At 49.8% G+C, this 23904-nt stretch overlaps 1 protein-coding gene across 1 annotated transcript in view; it reads right to left on the bottom strand.

Moving 5' to 3' along the window:
• Positions 1–23904, bottom strand: part of ETFDH (electron transfer flavoprotein dehydrogenase) — a 412507-nt gene that overhangs the window by 299665 nt on the left and 88938 nt on the right. Inside the window, exon 3 of the mRNA XM_086962357.1 lies at positions 8073–8302. Coding sequence (XP_086818483.1) covers positions 8073–8302 — 230 coding nt within the window. The remainder of the gene's footprint in view (positions 1–8072; positions 8303–23904) is intronic.

The following is a 23904-nucleotide window of genomic DNA, read 5'->3' as shown; positions in this document are numbered from 1 at the left end:
TATGCTTTGACTAGCGGCCGGCCGGGGTGGTTGTAGGCCCATACTTGTAATTGCTTGAAGTAATAATAAAGGTTCTCCAAAAAAAAAACCCAATAAACAAATTTAAACAAACAAAAAAAAAGATACGAGCTGTGTCCACAGACTTTAGATTATCCTGGAATGAAACTCTGATACGAAACTCTTGGACCTTCGACGTTCTATTCTGACTAGAAGACTGAAGACATCTCCCTTGTGGTCAAGGAGTGACCACCCTGTGCAAACAGGCACCACCGGTAACTTGCCGGTCTGCTTTGTCGACGCTCCCGCCGGAACCAGAAGACTCCGCGACACAGGAGCTGGACTCACAGACTTTTCTGACTCCTACCCAAATCCAAAGCAAAGCTGAGACCCGTGGCGGATACAAGAGACGTGGGACCGCACACCCTGGACATCCTGCATTTTGCTAACAGCTCGACTACCGAGGTACCCTCGCAGTTGTGCATTGGGGTATGAAAAGCCCCAGATCCCGAGCACCATTTGCACCGAAGCTCAGCTCTCCACGAGTGCCGCATGGGGCCAGCTCTTACATTTCAGCTCGATGCGTCTTCCCAGTTGCTAGCCCGCTGGCTAGTTAGCCCTCCGAAGATTTTCTTTTGAAACTAAACGGCTTTCCTGGTTGCTCCAGGCTTGCTCCAGCTTCCCTGCAAAGGAGAAGCTCCCCAGACCTTGCTGGTCTGACTCGAAGCCAATCTTCACTTCCTCCGTGGATTGCGTTTGCCAAGGCTCGTAGTGTCCAGTCCGGATACCGACACCGCAGTCAACTAGATCCTTCGTGGGACAGCTCGAATCCAGCTCCTGGTAGTCGTCGACGCCTCCTGGTCCTCGTGGCTGCAGATACAAACTTCACCACCTGAGATCATCGCAACATCGCCTGGTTCCTTCCTGAACACTGGCTAGTGACCCAGACTCTGTCCCCTCTGCTTTCAGGTTCTTCACTTCTTCGATCCACCCTTGTATCCACCCGGACACTCTTACACTGGCCGCCTGCAGCACTTCTTTTGCAGATCTCCATTGAAAGCATCGACGAAACACGACACGAAAATACACCTATGCACCCGGCTTCCCTGGGTGAGGTAACTCGAGTACTCCGGTGCTCCCGTGGGTATTGACTCTCCAAGTGTCCTAGTTTAAAGGGGTTTTGTCATAGTCCATCCGGAAGTGCCCTTAAACAGTAACTTTGTAACTTCTTCCTTCCTCATTATAAGTCTATGTTAACTCGTGACTGTGTTTAGACACTGCACGCGTTTCCCGTGGGTCTCCTACTTCCTAACCTTTGGTTGTTTAGTGTAGCCCCAGCGATTCCCTAGGCCCTAGGCCTATTCACTATTTCTGAAGTGGTTCTTATACCACTTACTTAGTATATGGTTTGTGAGGCCCCTAGGGCAAAACTGTATTTGTGCAATTTATCGTATGCTAATTGAGTAACTTGTGATGTACTTCGATCTCTGACCTCATAAAGAGTTCAGAGGGGTTGTGTTAGAAATAAACACATATATATTTGCTATATACCTTGTGTGGTGTTCTTTCATTTGGTATTCAAGCGATTATAATTGGTAAAACAGCTTGCTTCACATGCTCTCTGAAGTCTTAGCCTATGACTACTGTTCCATGCTACCACTAGGATAGCTTGTCTATAAGGTTGACTTTACAACCACCATCAATAAGGGTAGTTTAGACTGGTGCAAGGTGCCCACTAGAATAGTGGACATCATATGCCAGGCTAACTTCTCACATTGGTGTGCAGCGGATGGGATAAGAGCTTGCTGTTGTTTTTCCGTATAATCTTAAGATATCATTTGAAAGATCACATTAAGGTACCTGTAGGTACATATAAATCAAGTTCTTATAATACTTTAAGTTCTACTTAACTTAGCAGTTGTAGAGGAAAGGGCTTAGCACACCCTGACTACAACTCCTAGAGAGGTTCTAGTAGGAAAACATTTAGTATAGGTAGGTGCACACACCACACCTCACTAGAAAATGTCCTTTGAAGCAGGCCCTAGTGGACCCCTTCCAGAAGATACCCAGAGGGTGCCTTCTAAGTATGACTCATTCACTTTTAATGAACTTAGAAGTGTTGAAACAAGGACGGAGTCTAACCCTTACCCACCTGATAGATCTCTTAGTGGCTCATGATGTAAAGAATGCATCAGACCCAGGGAACCTAGGTAGTGGAGAGGGGGGGGGGCATCCATCAACAGAGGAAAATCGAACTGGAGAAGATCCAGTGGTCTCTGATGTGGATGATGACCAGGATGCAGTAGATCAATACGGACCTGGGCAACACAGGACTATCTGGAGGTGGAGAGGGCCATGGTAGGCCCCCTCTAACCTTCCAAGTAGGCCTAACCATAGGAACAGAAGGAACAGATCACTGTCCAGTGGTTCTGGTCATTCTGATTCCTCAATAGGGTCCAGTGCCTCTGCTAGGAGAAGGAGGACTTCCCCCTCAGAGGAGAGAGCACAAAGCTAGGATGAAGGAAGTAAATCTTAGGATCAAGAGGCAAGAAGTTGCCCTTGCAAAAGAGACCCTGGCTCTTTAAAGAGAGAAAACGTTAAGTGGGTTAGAACCGACTGGTGGCAGCAATAGTCCTAGAGATAGGGAAAGGTCTCATGGCCATAGAAACCTGAGCAAGATTGCCCCTCCCTATCAGATTGGGGATGACATCCACAAATGGATAACTGCTTTGGAGAGGGCTTGCAGAGTACAGCAGGTACCCCAAAGTCAGTGGGCAGCAATCTTGTGGCTCTCCTTTTCAGATAAAGGCAGAGATAAGCTCCTCACAGTTAGTGATGAGGATGCTAACAACTACACTGTCCTGAAGAGTGCTCTAATAGATGGGTTTGACTTAACCACTGAGCAGTATAGGTTGCTGTTCAGAGACACCCAAAAGACACAGACTCAGGACTGGACTGGACTGATTTTGTAGATTGTGCTACTAAGGCTCTGGAGGGCTGGTTACTGGGCAGCAAAGTACATGACTATGCAGGATTGTATAATTTGATCATGAGGGAGCAGATCCTTAATCATTTTCAAAAACAGCTTCTACATCAGGGTGGTGACCAGAAGAAAGATTCTACCAAACCTCAAGAGAAAGGTGGGGATAAATCTAAGGACAAACCCACTAAAGGGCCCCAAAAATCCTGAGCGGGGTGGGTCCCAAACTACTTCCTCTAATGTTAAGAAACCTTATTGTCATATATGTAAGCAACCTGGCCATTGGAAAACTGACAGCAGTTGCCCAAAAGCCAACAATAAGGAAAATATTCCAAAGGAAGGCGATAATGGTTCTAACCTAGCTCCTCTCTCCTTAGTCTTTACTGGGCACCGAATATTTCCTTTAAATGTTGCACACTCAAAGCATCTCTGAAGGACTTGAAGGAGAGCCAATGTAAGATCAACAGGTTTTCTTGTTATGGTGAAATAAACCTAATCACTGTGCCTCTGTTTGTTGACTGGTAGTGGAACACTCTTCTTTTGCAATAGCGATCTTTTAACATGTGGCGACAGAGATCCTATTTGAGGGCAAGTGTTGCACAAGTTGTTAAAGAGACAATTTGTGATTCATTTCAGGGCTTGCCAGGTCTGCTGCTTGCACCAACATTGCAATGCTGATGTTGTTGATCAAGTTCTCTCACACTCTCTCACAGACACTCTCTCACAGACTCTCATAGACACTCACTGACTCTCTCTCACAGACACTCACTGACTCTCTCTCACAGACACTCACTGACTCTCTCTCACAGACACTCACTGACTCTCTCTCACAGACACTCACTGACTCTCTCTCATAGACACTCACTGATTCTCTCACAGACTCTCTCTCATAGACACTCACTGATTCTCTCACAGACTCTCTCTCATAGACACTCACTGATTCCCTCACAGACTCTCTCTCTCATAGACACTCACTGATTCTCTCACAGACTCTCTCTCTCTCAGACACTCACTGATTCTCTCACAGACTCTCTCTCTCAGACACTCACTGATTCTCTCACAGACTCTCTCTCTCAGACACTCACTGATTCTCTCACAGACTCTCTCTCTCAGACACTCACTGATTCTCTCACAGACTCTCTCTCTCAGACACTCACTGATTCTCTCACAGACTCTCTCTCTCACTCACTGATTCTCTCACAGACTCTCTCTCAGACACTCACTGATTCTCTCACAGACTCTCTCTCTCAGACACTCACTGATTCTCTCACAGACTCTCTCTCTCAGACACTCACTGATTCTCTCACAGACTCTCTCTCTCAGACACTCACTGATTTTCTCACAGACTCTCTCTCATAGACACTCACAGACTCTCTCTCTCAGACACTCACAGACTCTCTCTCTCATAGACACTCACTGATTCTCTCGCAGACACTCACAGACTCTCTCTCTCATAGACACTCACTGATTCTCTCGCAGACACTCACAGACTCTCACACAGACACTCACACAGACACACTCACACAGACACACTCACACAGACACTCACACAGACACTCACACAGACACACTCTCACACAGACACTCTCACATTGACACTCACAGACTCTCACACTCTCACACAGACACTCTCACAGACTTCCTCTCACAGACTACCTCTCACAGACTTCCTCTCACAGACTTCCTCTCACAGACTTCCTCTCACAGACTTCCTCTCACAGACTTCCTCTCACAGACTTCCTCTCACAGACTTCCTCTCACAGACTTCCTCTCACAGACTTCCTCTCACAGACTTCCTCTCACAGACTTCCTCTCACAGACTTCCTCTCACAGACTTCCTCTCACTGATTGACTCACTCTTTCTCACTGACTACCTCTCGCTAAAAGACTACCTCTCGCTAAAAGACTGCCTCTCGCTAAAAGACTGCCTCTCGCTAAAAGACTGCCTCTCGCTAAAAGACTGCCTCTCGCTAAAAGACTGCCTCTCGCTAAAAGACTGCCTCTCGCTAAAAGACTGCCTCTCGCTAAAAGACTGCCTCTCGCTAAAAGACTGCCTCTCGCTAAAAGACTGCCTCTCGCTAAAAGACTGCCTCTCGCTAAAAGACTGCCTCTCGCTAAAAGACTGCCTCTCGCTAAAAGACTGCCTCTCGCTAAAAGACTGCCTCTCGCTAAAAGACTGCCTCTCGCTAAAAGACTGCCTCTCGCTAAAAGACTGCCTCTCGCTCAAAGACTGCCTCTCGCTAAAAGACTGCCTCTCGCTAAAAGACTGCCTCTCGCTAAAAGACTGCCCCTCGCTAAAAGACTGCCCCTCGCTAAAAGACTGCCTCTCTAAAAGACTGAATATCTCACTGACTCACTCTCTTTCACTCACTGACTCACTCACTCATTCACTCTCACTGACTGACTGACTGACCTTCACTCTCCTGTTATTTATGCCCCCATAACAAAACAAGCATTTGCAGTGCAATAGGTCTTGCATTTACGTGAGTTTGAGCTATTGACATTGCAGAGAGCAATACCTTTTATTTTTGTTTTTAAAACCTAAATAAAAGGCATTGTCATTTACATTGCCAATGGCTTAAACTCTCATAAATGCGAGACCTTTTGCATTGCAAATGCTTGTTGATTACATGGGCCTCTGCCACACTCCCCGCCTATGCGTCTCTCTACATAGATTGGAACTGAATTTGTCCGTGGCTGCAACCCCAGCCCGCCCTTCTATTGATCTGCTGGGTGCTACATGGGAGAGCTGCATCAGGTAGGCCTTTAATGAACACTGTCAGTGTAAATAGAATCACGAGAGCTGAAGACAACGAAAATCAATTAAAACAAAGTCAGCAGGGCTCCTAGAGAATTGTTCATGAAAGCTATTGGGTAAAATGTAGTTAATATTTTCAGTCGGCCAAATTAACACAATTGTTTTCCCCTTGCATGTACAGCTGAACAATGAAGTCTCTGGGGACCTGTTTCGAGATTCAAAGTGATACAATATTTGTCCTGCGATTAATTTCAAGCGTAGAATCACGTGACCATTGACTTCTGAGAACCGGATAGCTTCCTAAAGAAATGAGAGGCGCGCTAAACACGCGGTTGTTCGGGATTAGTGCTGGCATTCTTCTGTCAGATATAGGCTGCTTCCTATTACAAACACCCTTCGGGGAAAAAAGAACGGTCCTCAACAGTGGGTGGTCCAGCCCACGAAGACGTCATTAAGAGTGCTACCGTATGCCACGAAGCTGGATACTGGCACACCCCCATTTTGACTCTCTCGCAGTACAAGTTTTTTACTAGCTCATTCAATTGCACCCGGCGCAACCAACTCAATGGGCAACTTTGTTATCTCCATGTAGCACGACGCGACAAGTGCGCTAGCAAGCCACCCTTTACCCGTGGTCAGACAAGGGTCATGAAGAAGGAAGGGCAGAAAGAATGACGGGAATACCACAGCTGCCACGTTTTCAGCTTACCCTTAGTGCTGCTGGCGCAGAGAAAGTCAGTCTCTGGCAGAACTGTGTGCATGAGGCACCACTTGAGTCCTCTAGTGGTAGGCGCCGAAATAAAACAAGACGTGCGGTACACTGCTGAAAACGAAACCTGTCGTGGGGCGGGACTTCCGTCTTCTGCGAGAAGCCAGCGCCCACAGAGTGCCTGGCCAGAGAAGCAGTGGTGACGCGGGGCCCCCATGCCCGAGGGAGAGCCCCGCGGTGGCGGCAGAAGTCCGGAGTGGCGCCGATGCAGTGGGTGGGGCTTGGGGGGGACAAGGGGGGGGTGTCTCTGTGTGTGTGTGTGTGTGTGTGTGTGTGTGTGTGTGTGTGTGTGTGTGTGTGTGTGTGTGTGTGTGTGTGTGTGTGTGTGTGTGTGTGTGTGTGTGTGTGTGTGTGTGTGTGCGGCGGCAGGGGGGTGTGTCTATGTGTGCGTGCTTGAATGTGCGCTCGTGTGTGCGTCTCTGTGTGTGCGTTCGTGTGTGTCTGCTTACAAGGAGCTAAAAGGAAGACAGGAGATGGTGAACGCGCGCGCGACCTGATCCGATTCAGCCAGGCTGCGCATGCACATCTCTTGTCTCCCTTTCAGTTCATTGTAAGCGGAGCTGACAACAATAGGTCTCGCTGCGACAGGGCTTCGCCCTGTATCACAGGGCGAGACCTAAACAACAAGCAACCACTGGGACAGGCAGATGCAAGCTGCCAGCACTGAAAGGACAAAAAAACACTCAAGACATTATTTTTAATACTTTTATTAATATGGTCGTTTAGTTGTACATAATGCTTTTTTGGTCATATCTAAGGTAACAAAAATGCTTCTGACACTTCTTTATCATAACTTTTCAGCATGCTGCGAACTTCTGTACAGCACAGCTTAAAGACATAGGTAAAGTCAATTTCTCTGGCTAAACACTTATAAGTTCCCAAAGGCGCGACCTATTGGCTATGCCAATGCTTGTTGAAAGTAGACGTTGGCTAGACTGTTTAGCTGCCACTTAATCTCTCAACAACAGGGCTTCCTTGAGGTTCATCAAATCTGGAGGCATTTTTGGATGACTTTAGTTGTGATGAAGAGCCATTTATAGGAAGACATTTTGTGAAGTTGAAACACAAACAATAATATGAGGAAGGTACACCCACGGCAAAAAGAATTGCACATTTAAGGAATTCTGAGGTATCAAGAGATTGCATCAGGCTAGATATTACTTGGGTGAACGCAAAGAAAAGCTTCTTTATTGAGCCTCACTGCAAAGTGCTAATATTCTTTCACACATCTACTATAAATGTCTGCCATGTATCGAATGACAAAGCTCGATTTAACCAGCAGAGGGTCACCTCCAGTATGTATGTATAAAAACTCTTTCAAGGTCAAAATTGCAAAGGGAACAAATACAAAAGTTTGTGTGGCACTAGTAGGCAGATGGGATGGTCCGTTCAACAGCACCTCTCGAACCTTGTGTATTCGAATTCAATGTGGCATAGTAAACCTTCCTTAAAATTAATGTTGTATCAAAGTGGTATGGGGTAACTATAATCTTCAATGGCATGTAGACTGAACCGGTTTATTTTTACAAATGCAAATATTTAAATGCAGAATTATTAAAATTGCATACCCCTCTCTTCTTCCAATCTGGAAATAGTTCTTCTAAAGCACTCGGCTCAAGGCAAGCTCCAGACAAAGTGTGCGCACCAAGCTGAGATGCTTTCTCCACCAAGCACACTCGCAGCTCCTTATTGTTCTCCGCAGCCAGCTGCTTGAGACGAATAGCAGCAGATAAGCCTGCTGGGCCTGCGCCAACTATAACCACATCTGCCTCTTCTGCAAATCTTTCCATGTTCACCCCTTTAACCAACAGAAAAAGTATTTTAAAAACACAAACATAATGTTTTCCCTATCACAGAAATGAAGAATCCGAAATACTAGATAACTTCGCCCTGGCTTCAAGATGGTGGTCAAGGTAAACAATCCAACTATACATTATTCTGGTACTAAAACATACATTTAATACTTTCTCAAACCAAATGTAATTACATTCAAACATAGCTAAAACATCTGACATAATAAAACTAGAGTAACTAAATGTTTATGTTAAAATTATAATAAGGAACAATGGTGCTCGTAATAAATTAATACACTGGCAGGGAAAATGGCTATTCATCTGATCATAAGGAGACAAGGCTTTAAGTATGTTAACTGAAACAGTCTACAGAATAGAAGAATACTTTGAATGTCATTCCAAAGATCTTACATAATCTTTTTTTTTATTAGCTAGACAAAATGCAATTGGTACAAAAACCATCAAATACGTTATAGTTACAATAATTTCATCAATACAAAGTTAGAAGAAGATCATCAATAACTTATTTGCCCCCCTTTTTCTTTCCTTTTTTGCTTCCCCTTCCCAAGTAAAATGGTTCTCCATAGAATAGGTAGGAAGAGAAAAAGAGAGAAAAAAACACAAATGGGGAAAACGTGGTATTAAAGAAGCCTTTTAAATACCTTTAAGCCATGCTACCCATTCGCTGATCTATCCACTGGTTTCTATTGTTATCTCTCTCTTCCAGAGATGTAACAATTGGTTATGTTTATGTCGATCTCTTCAACCTGCCTTCTTACTGAGCCATAAAGTCCGAGCTGCCCAGATCTTTCTAGCCTTCTCCCTAGCCCGGGGGCCTTTGCTTGTATATAATGCTTTTTCCTGAATATGAACACTCTATAAGCGATGGAGCCATGCCTGATATGTAGGGGCCTTGGTATCCTTTCATGAAGTAGCTAAAGGCGAGCCAGTCTGCGCCCGTCCGCGCCGGACCCGCGCCTAGGGCCGGGACCTCTGCTCCGGTCGAAACCAACTCGACCTCGAGTTTTACCTACACTAGCGAGGCTCTTAGAGCCTGGAGAAACAGATCAAACTCAGCAGGCTGCTGTACTCTGGAAGTGGGGGTCAGTACAGAGAAGGCCCTTAGCATATGCTCTAACTGCTCACAGACCTTGCCAAGGCCAAGTTGGGATCCGATTGCGCTCCCCAGGGACAACAAGGAAAAGCCAGCCAGAAAAAGTCATTCTTCGGCTAAATGTCTTTTACTTAATGCCAGATCCCTGGTCAAACATAGTACAGAAATAGCGGAGCTGATTCAGGACGCTGGAGTGATGATAGCGTTCATCACAGAGTCCTGGACCAATGCCGCCTCTGGCCCGGACATAGTGAATGCTACCCCGCCGAACTATGTCTGCTACACCCAAAATAGAGAGAAAAAGAACGGTGGTGGTCTAGCTATCATTTACCATAGCTCATTCAGAGGGTCCTTCCAACAGGGGCCCGTAGGTCCAGATGAGACTCTTTTCTTTAATTTTACCCTATCTGACCACCAAACTTTTAGAGGCTGCTTAGTCTATAGGCCTCCTGGGACGAAAGCACCTTTTTTTCTAGCCCTGGGTAAAATATTAGAAACAGCCACCACTGCCCAAACGTTCACTTTACTAGGCGATTTCAATTTTCACCTAGAATGCGGCTCGGACCCGGACACATGCGATCTTACCGACCTGCTCCAGGGGGTGGATTTGAGGCAATTGGTCAGTGGTCCCACCCATAAAGCAGGGCATACCCTGGATGGTATCTTCTCAAATCACCAGATCCTTAATATGTTATCTGTCCAGCCTATATCCTGGTCAGACCATTCAGCAGTCTATTTTAACTTTGTTTTAGCCCCACCTGGGAAACCATCTAGAGCCAGACTCGCTCCACGACAGATTAGGAAATGGAATGACATAAAACAAGATGAGCTGGAATGTATATTAAAGTCAACCTTGGAGCCGCTTTCAGGAAATACGGAACAAGCAACCCAGGCCTACACTAGATGGCTGGAGGCAGCGTGTTTACAACTAGCTCCCCTTAAAACCTGTTTCCCCACACGGTCCAATCCTTCCGCCCCCTGGTTCTCCGAAGAGATCAGGGACCATAAAATTGTGTGTAAAAAAAAGGAAAAAATCTGTCGGACAACCTTTAGCGAGTCAGACAAAAAAATCCTGAACACTGAGCAAAGAGCGTATAAAGAGAGGATCCAGCAAGCAAAACGAGCTTTCTTTACGAAGAAGGTCAAAGAAGCCAGCAATGCCCCGAAGGAGCTCTTTCGAACGGTGTCCTCCCTGGCAGTCCCCAAGACCATAGAAGTACCCCCTAGTCTTCTGCTGTGTGAGAAGCTGGCTACTTTTTTCCGTGAAAAAGTTGAAAAAATCTTCTCTCCTTTAGACAGTCAAATAAAAACTCTGGCGGAACATTTCACCAACAACGCTGAGTCAGATAACGGCCCAGAAAAACTTCTACTTTTCTCCCAAATCAGTGAAAGAGGCAATGAGCCGACTTCAGAAGGTAAATCAGGCTCCCCTCATGATCCCTGCCCTGCTGCCATCGCTAAATTAGCGCCAGTTACCATTGCTGCCGGACTCACCCCCCTTCTCAATCTAATGTTGGATAGTGGGGAATTCCCCGCAAAATGGAAACGAGCCTCCATTTTACCTCTCCTTAAAAAAAAAAAAATTTAGACATAGCCGATTTAAACAACTATCGGCCTATTGGGAGACTGCCCCTTCCAGCCAAAATTATGGAAGGCTCTTTAAACACGCAGTTACGTTTGAATCACGCCCCTTCACGCTTCCTTATGGAGTACCCCAGGGCTCCTCCTTGAGCCCGACCCTTTTTAATGTCTATGTTTCCATTCTAGCCCCGATAATTCGAACCTTCGTTTTCAACCTTACAGCTTACGCGGATAACACGCAGATAGTGGTGTCTCTGCTGCCGGGGGAAATAGACAGCACTGCGGATAGGTTCAAAAGCTGCATGCGAGAAGTGGGTGTTTGGATGGCTCAAAACTGTCTTAAGTTAAACTCTTCAAAGACAGAAGTGCTACTCTTCGGCTCCAAAGATAAATTTTGGTCCCCGAGATGGTGGCCTGAAGATATGGGAACTCTGCCTGCCCCAGTGACTAAAGTGAAAAATCTCGGCATTTTGGTGAATGACTCATTATCCTTTAAACCTCAGATCAATGCTCTTGTCTCATCCATGCATTTTGTCCTTAAAACAATCTGGAAAGTGCTACCATTTTTGGAGCAAGAGCACAGAAAAACAGTGGTTTACCGGTCTAGTTCTATCCCGGCTAGATTACTGTAACAGCCTTATGCTGAATGCCCAAGTCGGTGTACTAAATAAACTCCAGATCCTACAGAACGCAGCCGCACACCTGATAACAGATACACCTAAGTTTGCATCGGTGGCTCAGGACCTGGCTAAACTTCATTGGTTGCCAGTGCGGAAACTAATTACTTTCAAGGCGCTCTGTGTGGTCTTTAAAGCAGTGCACGATCTGGGCCCTAGATGCATGAAGGAACTGTTTTTCTGGTACAAGCCGGCAAGATCCCTCAGATCTGGGCTGCAGGCATTGGTAGTAGTCCCCAGAGTCAAGAAAGCAAGATGGGGGGGCAGGAGCTTTTCCTTAGGCGCAGCAGTAGCCTGGAACAAGCTACCCCTCTACATTAGACAATTGCCTGATCTGCTATCCTTTAGAAAGGCACTGAAGACCTGGCTCTTCACTCATTAAAGCTCCTTACCCACACACAACAGCCCAATCTGTTAGCGCCAGGACACCTCCGGGTAACAGTGCGCTCAAGAAATCTAAAAAATAAATAAATAAATTAATAATCTGGCTACGGCTTTTATGATGAAAGCTAAATCTCTGTGCGATGTCGATAAGCTGATCAGAGTGTCGTAGCCCAGTAACAGAGCTAGTGCGATCGAAATAACCTGGCCGGTTGTTTGCTGCAAAAAATTCTCTATACTAGTTTTTAAAGGCAGAAACCGACTACATGCAAAAAACATGTGTACAATGTCCGCCAAGCTACTTTGACATCTAGGGCAGGTGTCATTCTCCCTTTTCCGCCATTCTAAAAGTTTTGCCGGTGTGTAATCTAAAGGCTGAAGAGAGTTTTTTTAGTGTTGAGCCTTTAGGTTTGCTGACATGAAGATCTTCTTCCCTAGTACGATCGACATGTCCAAATCGATCTCCTTGTCCCCCATTTTTCTCCCCCATTTATTCGTTTTTTTCCAGATCGTCGGGGAGGGTTTCTAATAAAATCACATAGTAGTCTCTAATCCTACAACCCCCCGGTATTTTATATCCAATATTGGTATCTTCCTCAGGTTGAGAGCCCCTATAGACAAACTTTTTAAACACTCCCTAATATGTATATATTTAAACTGCGTCCTATTATCTATCCCTAAAGTCTGAACTAGTTCTGAGAATGGGATAAGCACGGAGTTATTAAATAGGCTCGATATCCTTTCTATTCCTGCTTGCTGCCACAGCCTCTACTCATGGCAACATACATGTCCATTGGGAGGCGAAAGGAGCGCCAAAAGGGCGAGTACCAATTATACTTTGATATTTTTAGTAATCTGCTGACTTTACCCCAAATCTTTCAGGCAGCCTTTATGCACTTGAACGGAGTCTTTTTATAGTAGCTGGGCTCCAGCTTCGTCTAAAAGAGACCGATCGCCTCTTCCCCAATAGCCAGGTGGTAGGTGAATCAGAGTCCTCTGTTCTTGCCCTATCTGTCATAAACAGCGTACCCATCTGTTGCAGAGCTGCTGCCCAATAGTAAAACGACAGGTTTGGAGCAGCCCACCCCCTTCTATCTTGAGGGAGTGCGAGCGTCGTCAAGGCCCGCTGGTTTTTTGGTAGTGCCATACAAAGTTGGAGAACATGGACTTAATTTTTTGAATGATGGTGTCTATTAGTTCGAGGGGGATAGAGCGAAATAGATATAACACTCTAGGGAAGATTACATTTTTAATATGTTTACTGTAGATGCAGCTTATGAGACGCCACATTGACAAGCCAATTTCATCCAGCATAGGGTCAAGGTTGTTAGGCCATATCGCATCTATGTTTGAACTAATCTTGACCCCTAAATACCGGTCTGATTTTGGTTTGGCGTTAGTCTTGTATAATACCCTGCCGCAAGGTAAATATTTGAGTCTCCCCTTTATTTAACAGATATCCTGATCTTATCCCGAATTCCTCCGCCAAGCTTTCAATTTCCTTAATTGCTTTCTTTGGCTCGGATGTGGTAACAGCGTTATCGTCCGCATAGGCCAGGACCTTGGTCTCATATCCATTAGTTATTAGAGGTTTAATTAAAGGATTTAAAAGTATTTGATTAATGAAAAGGTCTAAATACATAGCAAAGAGAATTGGGGAGCACGGACAGCCCTGCCTTGTTCCCCTACCCACCTCGATTTTCCCCGATGTGTTCCCCATCATCTGCAACCGAGCATAAGGTTTATAGTACATTGCTCGGATGGCTGTAGCCAATTGCGTGCCGAACCCTCTCTCTGACGGAATTTCCCAGAGGTATTGCCAAGACTCTCGGTCGAAGATCACAGCCATATCATCTCCCGTTGCCTCTGCTATATCCAGTAATACGATAACCTGTCTCACATGATCTGTGGTACCCCTTCCTGGGATAAAACCATGTTGTCAATGTGAGACTACGTTGGCTATAACCCTCTTTAGCTGGTTAGCCAAAACTTTAGAGTACATTTTGCCATCAGTATTTATCAGGAGATAAGAGGTTGGGAGCTCTGAGGGTTTCCCCTTTTTGGCAAAAATTACAATATCTGTCCCTTGCCAGGAAGGAGGAGGAATTCCCCGGTTCTGCACATCCAGAAAAAGATCAAATATTAACAGAGCTAGTTCGTTTAGAGCGCCTTCTATAGCTCCATTGGGATTTTATCTGGGCCGGAGGCCTTCCCCGAAGATAGGGAGCATAGGGCAGTCACTATCTCTTCAAGCATAAACTCTGCCTCCATCTCCTGTAATGTAGCCTCATTGATTTTGTTTGAGCTCATGAAGCTAGTGCCTGCCCCCCCTCCCCCCCCGTGCATATTGAGTAGTATCTGGTGGATATGATTTCTTATAAAATGGTTCAAAGACCCCCATGACCTCCAGATCTCAGATCTTACATAATCATGACCTTAAAGTTTGAAATGAAAAAATAATAAATACATTATAGGTAGGCTGTAGAAACAAGAGTCATCACATCAGACATGTTCTACCACAGAACAATTAACAGAGAAGAACTTTGAATGCAAGATGGAAAAATTAGATTTGACACAGGCCTTAGCATTATTAGGTATAGTAAAGGAGATGATCGGAGGTTTGGTTCTGCCGCTGATAACTCACTCCCCCCACCTTGTGCTCATAGACATGTTCACACTTAACATTACATTGTACTGGTGAAATATTACACAGATAAATTAGATTAGGATTGCATATTCATGTTTCTGGATACATAGGGCCAGATATATGAAGCCTTTTTGTGGTAGCAAAAGGTCAGATTTGCAGTACCAGGCAGTTTGCAATTCAAAAGAGTATTCAGTGACAGGTTACCAAATCACAATTTAGGTTTGCAACCAAAATAACAATTCAGTATTTGGAAGGGGTGTGTTTAGGGCATCCCTTCAAAATAACGAATTAGATTGGTATGTATTAATGTTTTGCAACTGATTCCTGGTGACAAAGCATTCAGACAGGTATTCTGTTGCCTAGGAACTATTATTACTGAAAGTATTGTTACCCTGTCCTAGGAACATTAACTAGACTCAGGGGCTCCCTTTTATTACATTGAAAGCATTCACTCTTAACCACCTCCTCAAAGGAGGTGGTGAGCCATTCGCAAACAAAGTACATTTTGTCAAAAACATTTTTGTTACAAGTCTGTTTTATTTTGGAACAAAACCCCTGGGAGGGGCACAAGAACACAGCGTTAAGCCCACAACCTCTATCCGAGGCTGGCCGCAAGAAATGCGCAACAGAATTCGTTTAGTCAGAATATTTAACACAGCGCCTTGCCTACAACCCCGAGGGGCCGGCCGGGTGGCTTAGGAAAAGCTGTTGAAGTTGTTCAGCGTTGAGAGAACCCCAATTACAGTTCAGGGGGAGTAAGTGAGAGAGCAACAAGCCCAGCGTTTACTAACGACCCAACAGGCGTCCATGAAAACATAGAAGAGCTACAGAGGAGAGAGAGAAATGGAAAATGAAGGGGAAGTAAGCCAGAGACAGAAGATAGAAGAGTTGTCGTGCTAGCAGGTGTGGTGGGCAGGTCAGCGGATGGAAAGCAGCACTAGGCAATGAGGGCCAGCCTCCGGAGCTCAGTTGTTATAGGAGTCGCCTACGGGAGCAACCGAGTAGGATCTGTAGGGGCAATAGCGTCCTCAAAGAGATGTAGGGTCCTGAGTCTAGTGGGCATGTGTCGCGCATGCTCTGTGGAGCACAAATAGCGCGCCAGGCGCTTCCAAACTGTCTCGAAGCGGGTGTGGCGCATCTGGAGTCGCGTCGTTAGGAGCTCCATTGCCAAGACGTGCCACAGCCGCACAAACCAGGAGGCTATTGAGGTGCTTCAGTCTTCTTCCAATGCAAGGCTATGAGTTGCTTGGCCGCACCTTGCTTCTGTAATGTTACAATCCAGTCACTACGGGTTAGGGCCTTAAGGTTTGGTGGTCTGATACCCAACAGGATCGTACCTATGGCTTCAGGCAAAGGGAACCCCAGCACCCCCCTGATGTGGCTAAGGAACTCCTTCCAGAAGACAGTGAGGAACGGACATGCCCACCATATGCGCACAAAGTCCCCCGTCGCAGCCCGACACCTCCAGCACAGAGACGAAACATTGGGGAACATCTTGTGAAGTCGCAGGGGAGTGTAATACCATTGAGTTAAAGGTTTATATGCATTTTCCCTCTGCGGGATGCTCAGATACACCTTGGGGATATCTCTCCACACCGCATCCCACTGTGAAGGCGTAATATCTGTACGGACCGCTGTCTGCCATTGACGCTGATACGGGTGGGTGTGTATGAGTGGCGGGTGCTGTAGAATGTGGTAAATCTGGGAGACCAATCGTTTCAAGCCCCCTAGGGTGCGTGCCAAGCGTTCGAAGGGGGTGAAGGCGCGTGTAGCAGCCCGGTACACACTATCTCCAGAGGCCCAGTGTCGTAGTTGGACGTATTGTAGCCGCGAGGCAGGCTGCAGTAGAAACTCCTCACAACATTGGTCAAATGACTTGAAGGAGCCTCTGTCGAACAGGTCGCAAAGCACCCTACAATCCCCCTGCACCCAGTTCTCAAATGCCCGAGTTCGATGGGCCGGCAGGAAGAGAGGGTTTGCTGCTATGGGGGTATGCGGGGACAGGAACGTAGTAAGACCCCTGGAGACAGTGACGGCATCTCAGATGTCCAGTACCGTTTTCGTGGGCACTGTAAGGTACGCACTTCTGGATCGGGCCGCTCGATGGAGCCATGGCAGGTCCCAAATAGTGCGTCCCGTCACCGCCCTGTCCATGTGCAGCCACCCTTTTTCACTCTCTCGCACCCCCCACTCTATCACAAATCGGAGGTGCGCGGCCCAGTAGTAGTGGATCAAGTTAGGACAGGCTAGTCCCCCCTATCGCGTGGGGCCATGAGGATTTTCTGGGGAAAACGGGGGCGCTTGCCACCCCAGATAAAGGATTTGAGCTCGCGTTGTAAGCTCCGTATGCAGTGCAGCGGGATTGGAGTGGGGAGGCATTGAAATACATATAGGATTTTGGGAAGGATCGACATTTTGACTGCGTGGAGGCGGCCTAACCAGGACAGCAATAGGGGTTTACACCGCCGCAGATCGTCTAAGACCTCCTTTCGGCAGATCCGCCAATTAACAGAGCTCCAGTCTTCAAGGGAGGGGGTCAAGGTGAGACCCAGGTATTTGATATGGCGCTCAGCCCACTGGTAGGGCACAATCTCTCTCAGGGTGGGGAGATCTTGCGCCGGGATGGTAAGATTTAGGGCCCCGGACTGGTCGTGGTTAATCTTGAGGCCAGAGGCCCTTTCGTAGAGGCAGAGCGCCCTATGGACTGCCGGCAGGGAGTCCCACGGGGGCGTGAGAGTAAGGATTAGGTCGTCTGCGAACATCGCCACCTTGTTGTCCCGTCCCCCGTGTGCTATCCCGTGGATGTCCGAGTCGCGCCGCAGAAGCTCCGCGAGGGGTTCCACCGCAAGAGCGAATAGGAGGGGTGAGAGGGGGCACCCCTGTCTAGTGCCCCAGTGAATCGCTATGGGCGGTGTTAGGTCTCCATTGACTCGGATTCGAGCGTGGGGCCCTATGTATGGGGCCCTATGTATGGAGCCATAGTCCTAGCAATCAACTTCGGGCCCAGCTCGAGTTTACGAAGTACCGCCCGGAGGAAGGCCCAGTCCACCCGATCGAACGCCTTCTCTGCGTCCAGGGAGAGAAGGCAGGCCGGGATTTTCCAATGGCACACTTTCCCTACAAGGTGCGCAAGTTTGCGTACGTTGTCTGCCCCCTGGCGATCGTGGATAAATCCAACCTGATCGGGGTCTACAAGCCACTGCATATACGGGTCTAGGCGTTGGGCGAGGAGCTTAGTGTATATTTTGAGATACACAGTAAGCAAGGCGATAGGGCGGTAGGACGCACACATTGCAGGGTATTTCCGGGGTTTCGGAATTAACGCTATCTCTGCCATGCCCAGATCAGGGGATGGACCCACCTCTTCCGAGAAAGAGTTGAACAGTCTGAGGAGGTGAGGCCGAAGCTGGGCCTGAAATGTGCGATAGAAAGATAACAGCAAGCCATCCGGGCCCGGCGTTTTCCCCACAGGTAGGTTCTTAATCGCAATCGTGACCTCATCCTCCGTAATGGGGTTCTCTAGCTCCGTCGCGTCCCTAGCCGGTATCGTCGGCCCCTCATAATCATCCAGGACGGCTGCTATCGCATCCACCGATACAGGATCATTCCTGTACAGGGAGGTATAATAGTCCATAAATGCGGCCTGCTTGGACTTCTCCGAGACTACTTTCGATCCGTCCTGCAGTTGGACACTAGTTATGTGGGCCTTGGCAGCGCGTGCTCTCAGCCTTCCCGCCAGCAATCGGCCTACCTTGTCGCCTCCTTCGAAGTACTTTTGCTTCAAGGCCAACAGGGCACCTTCCACCTTGTTGGTGCGCAGCAGTCTGAGTTGCCCTCTAAGTGTGGCCAATCTCCTCCTAGTGTCTGGAGACGACCGCTCCCGGTCCTGCATCTCGGCTTGCTTAATATCCACTGCCAACTCAGCCTCCAGTTTGTAGGCAGCACGCCTGCGTGCAATCGCCAGGGAGGTGATGTGTCCCCGAATCGTGGCCTTGAAAGCATCCCAAACCACCGGGAAAGGCATGTCCGGGGTATCGTTAGAAGCAAAGTAGGCGTCTATGGCTTCCCGGATGCTATCCACATCGTCAGAGTCCCGAAGGACGCTCGGTGGAAAGGACCAACGTGTGACACGCATGGGACGTGCCGCCGGATCCTGAAGACGCATTTCCACGTGAGCGTGATCCGACAGAGAAATGTCTGAGATGGAGGCACCCAGCGTGTCTCGGAGCAACTCCAGTGACACAAAGAGGAAATCGATACGGGAGTAAGACCTATGGGCGTGTGAATAAAATGAGTAGTCTCCAAGGTCCGGGTTGTGATAGCGCCACACATCTAGTAGTCCTAAGTCCGCAATCTGTTTACGCAGGGCAGAAAACATCACCCCGGAAGCGTTGGAGGCAGCACCACATCGATCCCGGTCCGATTCCCACAATAGGTTGAAGTCCCCACCCAGTATCATGTGCGGGTCTCCACAGGGTACCTGCTCCCTCAAGAGTGTCTGGAGATAGCGGGCTTGTAGCTGGTTAGGAGCGTACACATTGCATAAGGTGAACCTATGCCGTCCCGCATATACTGTAACCCTGAGGAAGCGCCCATCCCCACTCTTATAGGGTCGAGAATCCCCCTGCCTGAAGCCAGCCCTGCATAGTATGGCCACCCCCGCAGTTTTGGTGTCCGCTGTCGCCCAGAACTGAAGAGGGTACTTGGGGTGGGCCATGCGGTGCGTGTTCCCCTGCAGTAGGTGGGTTTCCTGAAGATAAATGATGTCAGGATGCTGTTGGAGGAGATAGCGCCAAACCTGCTTACGCTTGTTAGGGGAGTTCAGGCCCTTAACGTTATGTGATAAAACCTTCAGGGTACTAGGTATAGTCGCAGCCATAGCAAACGTCGGGCAGGGTCCGCCCATATGTCCCACTCCCACCAGCGCAGGAAAAGGAGACAATAGGAAGGTGCCAAAGGACCCGCTCCCACCACCCAGACAGCAGCCGCCACCCCAACCCCACCCTACCACCCGCCAGACCAGATGGAAGGGACAGAGGGGGAAGGCCAGGGGAGAGAAAGAGAGAGGAAACAGCCGGAGGCCAAACACGCCTCGGGTATGCCAAGAACACCAAAGGCCAACAGGGCCATATCGGACTACCCCAGTCACCGTGCATCCTCTACCCAAGAGCTTGGACGCACTCAGGAATGTCACTCCCTATGGGGTAGGAGAGGGGGCACCCACAGGCAGGATAAAAGACCTCGGCCCGGCATCCCCGCTGCTCGAACCAGGATCAGGGGCATCGCATAGCTAAGGGGAGCAGTTGGGCATATCAATGGTCATCACCCAGCCCCTGCCGGCGGACCAGGCATTGCAATTCGAATATAGCCACACTGGGACCAGGTCCATCCCGCATGCAGCTCCGGGGGGGCCCGCATGTTGGGGTCAGGAGCAGCGAAGTCTCCAGGTGCAGGCCAGGACGAGGCGCCGCAGGGGCATATGTCGCCTGTGACTCAAGGGGACTGGTGCTCCGGTTGGCGACCTCAACAAAGTGTAGGAGACCAGGAACCCCCCAGGGCGTCTGTGTAGGCAGCATGCCAAGACAGGATTGCAAGCTGATGATCAGAGGAGCGCCCCAGAGCGCCAGAGGGGGCCACCAAAGAGTATGCTCCAACACGGCCCATATCATGGGGTAGGCGGATGAGAGGTCTGGCCATCTCGGTCACCCTCAAGGGAGCGGATATGTTCTATGGTGTCCTGCTTGGCCTGCGACGCGGTTTTCTCATCTACTGGAGGAGATCGACAGTGTCGCCGAACCTGGGTCCAGTCCGGGCGGGCAGGGACTCTCTCCTGTTGCCAGGATCTTGAGGGGCTGTGGGCCGGCGAGTCCCGCATTTTAAGAAGCTGCGCCGCCTCCCGGTAAGATCGGAGGACCCTGCGCTTGTCCTCCCAGCGAAAGAGGAGGGCAAAGGGATGGCCCCACTGGTAGGCTATGTTGAGAGCCCTCAACTTCTCCGTCACCGGCCGAAAAGCTCTTCGCCGTCGCAGGGTGTTAGGAGCCAGGTCTTGGAAAATCTGTATTTTGTGGCCTCTGTAGGTGAGGTTGGGTTTGTCCCAGGCCGCTTTCAAGATGGCTTCCTTCTCTGTAAAGTAGTGCACCCGTGCCAGGATGTCTGGGAGGGGGCCCGCTCTACCCGCCGGTCCATACACCCGATGATGGTCCAGAGTCGGAGGGGAGGCATCCTCGTCCCCCCACACCTCGTGTAGGAGTTGCGCTACGTAGGTCAGAATGTCCGTCCCTTCCTCGTCGAGCGGTGCGCCACGGATTCGGAGGTTGTTCCGGCGGCTCCTGTTCTTGAGATCCTCCTGCTTGATCTGCAGTTCAATGTTTTGCTCTTCCACGACCGACACCCTCTGCCACAGCTGTTCCTGGTCCTCCGTACGCGCATCAACTAACTTCTCCAAGCCGTCCACTCTATCGCCCAGTTCGGTGGCCTCCTTGCGCATCTCCTTAACGCAGGTTTGGACTTCCGTGCGCAAGGAGCCTATCTCCGTCTTGAGATCAGACATGAAGGAGGCCATCAAAGCTTGAGTCACCGGCGGCGAGCCCACAGCCGTTGACGAGGGGTCTTCAGTTGGCGCCGCCGCTCCAGTCTTGCCCCACATAGCCATCACCGACGTGCCTTTGGCCGTCGCCGCCGGGTCCTGCTTGCCCCCTTTGGATCTCGTCATCGTCGGGCCTGCAGCGAAGAGCTAAGTGTCCGTGTCCCCAGGCGGCAGCAGACCAGCGACCAGGGCCCCCGTCCACCACAGGCCCAGGTGAGAGGGTTCCCCCAGACAGCGCATGCAGAAGACAGGGTCCAACAGCTCAGGGCGGGGGTCAAGCCGCCGCACCTGGGGCAAAGAGGTAGGCCGTCAGGGGACCAATGCCAGTGCACAGACAGTTCAAGAGAGCAAGGCCCCGAGTGATGCAATGTCCCCAGCACTGCAGTAGGAAGAAGCAGGTCGCTCTAGTAGGCCGAGGTAGGGACCCCCTCATCCTCTAGGGCTCAAATGCAATGGCGCCAACAGACTCTCCGACCGGTACCTCCACCCAAGCAGACCAAGGGCACCCCACCGCACCAAGAGCAAGGCCTTCAAATGTCAAGGGACAGTAACTCCCAACGGCAGGCAGCACCTCGCCCCACCACCAGGTCGCACCCAGCAACAGTTCCAGGCGGCTGGAGGGCCCGCGCCCCCGGCTAAATGCACCCCACCAGACGGGGAGGGCAGGCCACAGTCAAGCGAGGCCCGGCTGGACGGTACGGTGCGCCACCACAGCAAGCAGGGCAGAGCACCTCAGCCGGAGGCCAGCACAAGTTCCAGGGGCCCTGGGCCAAGTTGCACCTCTCATGAGGAGGGTTCGCTGCGTCCCACCGCCTGCCTCTCTACAGGCCGCTTCCCTAGGCCCCCAGCCGAGACGGTCCGCCGCAGCCTCCCGCCCCCGGGGCCCGCGGGCGGGAGGGCAGTAAATGGCAAGGGCCCAGGGGTGCTCAGCGCCCCCCCGCCTAGAGGCCCGCAGGGTTCAACTTTACCTCGTCGGGCACAGCTTCCAAAGTAGGCCTCAGTTCGTAGGGGGGGGGGGGGGGAGGGGCGACAGGCCAGGGCACCAGGAGTGAGGGGGCGCCCCTCGCGTGCAGCCGACCCCCCCCCCCGCAGCCCCGAGCGGATATGCCTCACCTCGTACTCCAGCACCAGGACTCCCCGCCGCCGTAGGCCTCTCCGCTGCCTCCAGGGGGCGCCCACCTAAGAGTCCGGCACCCATCCCAGCCCCAGGGTCGCGTGGCTCTCCCCGTCCGGGAGCGCCGTCTACCACACCAGTTCAGGGCCCCCGCAAAAGCAGCTCACTGGCACTACGGTGCCCTCCACTACAGCGCCCCCCGGGCCCCCGGCACACACCGGCAACCCCTCCAGCTTCGGGGCACCAAGATGGCAGGGCACAGCTCTTCACCAAGGCGCCGGCACACAGGGTAGGGCTATTTACGCCCCTCCGGCAGTTGCAGGCCGTCCGATCAGGCCGCTCCGCACTCCAGGGGATCCTCAACCGCCAGAGTGGACTCTGCTGCAGGCCCGCTCCTCAGCTCACCTCCGGTTGCTGCAGGCTGAGGCCTCCGTAGGCTCCGCCGGGTCTCGGGGCCGCCGCCAGGCTCTTGTCCCCACTGGGCGACGCCAGCAGGGTTACACCCCGGTGCACTCCTCTGCCAGTCCGGTCCGGATCGCCCGCAGGAATGTCACCGAGCCTCTCCAACTCTCCCGGCGAGGCGCTCCGCTGTGCTTTCACGTCGCCAGTGTCCACACTCTCCGGGGGTCCCCTCAGCTCTCGGGGTCCCTGTGCAGCCCCCAAAATCCGCTATAGATCGCTAAAACAGGCAGCAGGGCGCCGGAGCTCTCGGAAGGCACGTCTTAGCTCATCGCCTCCGAAGCCACGCCCCCGTCAAAAACATTTTTAAGAGTAGGCAGTGGTCGCATGGACTGTTAAAAAATTTAAATTACAGTTTTCATTTTGGTTAAACATATCCCATTCACCTTTAAGGAAAACGGATTGCATGTTTTAAATAAAGCTTTGATTAAAAGCAATCACAGACATGAAGGATCGGAAAGTTAATTAAGTGAACACGGCAGATGCTGCGTGACCGTGCACGCCACTGGCTTGTCAAATGACAAATGCTGTGTCAGATTGTAGACGCGTATTTTCTAAACAGGTTCGCAGACCAAGTACAGTGTTGCTCGGTAAACGGAAAGAATTCAGCAATTGAAAATGAAAAAACGGGCGGAATGGTTAAAGCATGAATTTTGTGTTAAAGTTCCTGGCAGTGGACGGTTGAGAGTCTTTATAATAATAATATTTAATTGAAGAGTCAGAAGAACAAGTTACTTACCTTCTGTAACGCTTTTTCCGGTGGATACAATATCTGCCTGTGGATTCCTCACCTTTTTAATACCCCCTGCGCCAGCATTCCGCGGGAAAATTCCTTCTTAGCTCTCCCACGTCGACGAGGACGTCACAATGGACAGGCTACGCTCGCTGCACCGTATGACATCATCGGAGCCACAAAAGGACCTGGTCAGCGTGCCGACGTCAGTTCCACCCATTTTTTCTGTGTCACTGAGGCAAACGGGCGGGCCGACACACTTTTAAATATACACATAGCATCTATACTAATACCAAACCTTTGAGGCGGGTAATC

The sequence above is a fragment of the Lissotriton vulgaris genome, chromosome 3_1, assembly GCF_964263255.1.
Source record: "Lissotriton vulgaris chromosome 3_1, aLisVul1.2, whole genome shotgun sequence".
Taxonomy (NCBI): Eukaryota; Metazoa; Chordata; class Amphibia; order Caudata; family Salamandridae; genus Lissotriton; species Lissotriton vulgaris.
This window is presented reverse-complemented; position numbering and strand designations above follow the sequence as displayed.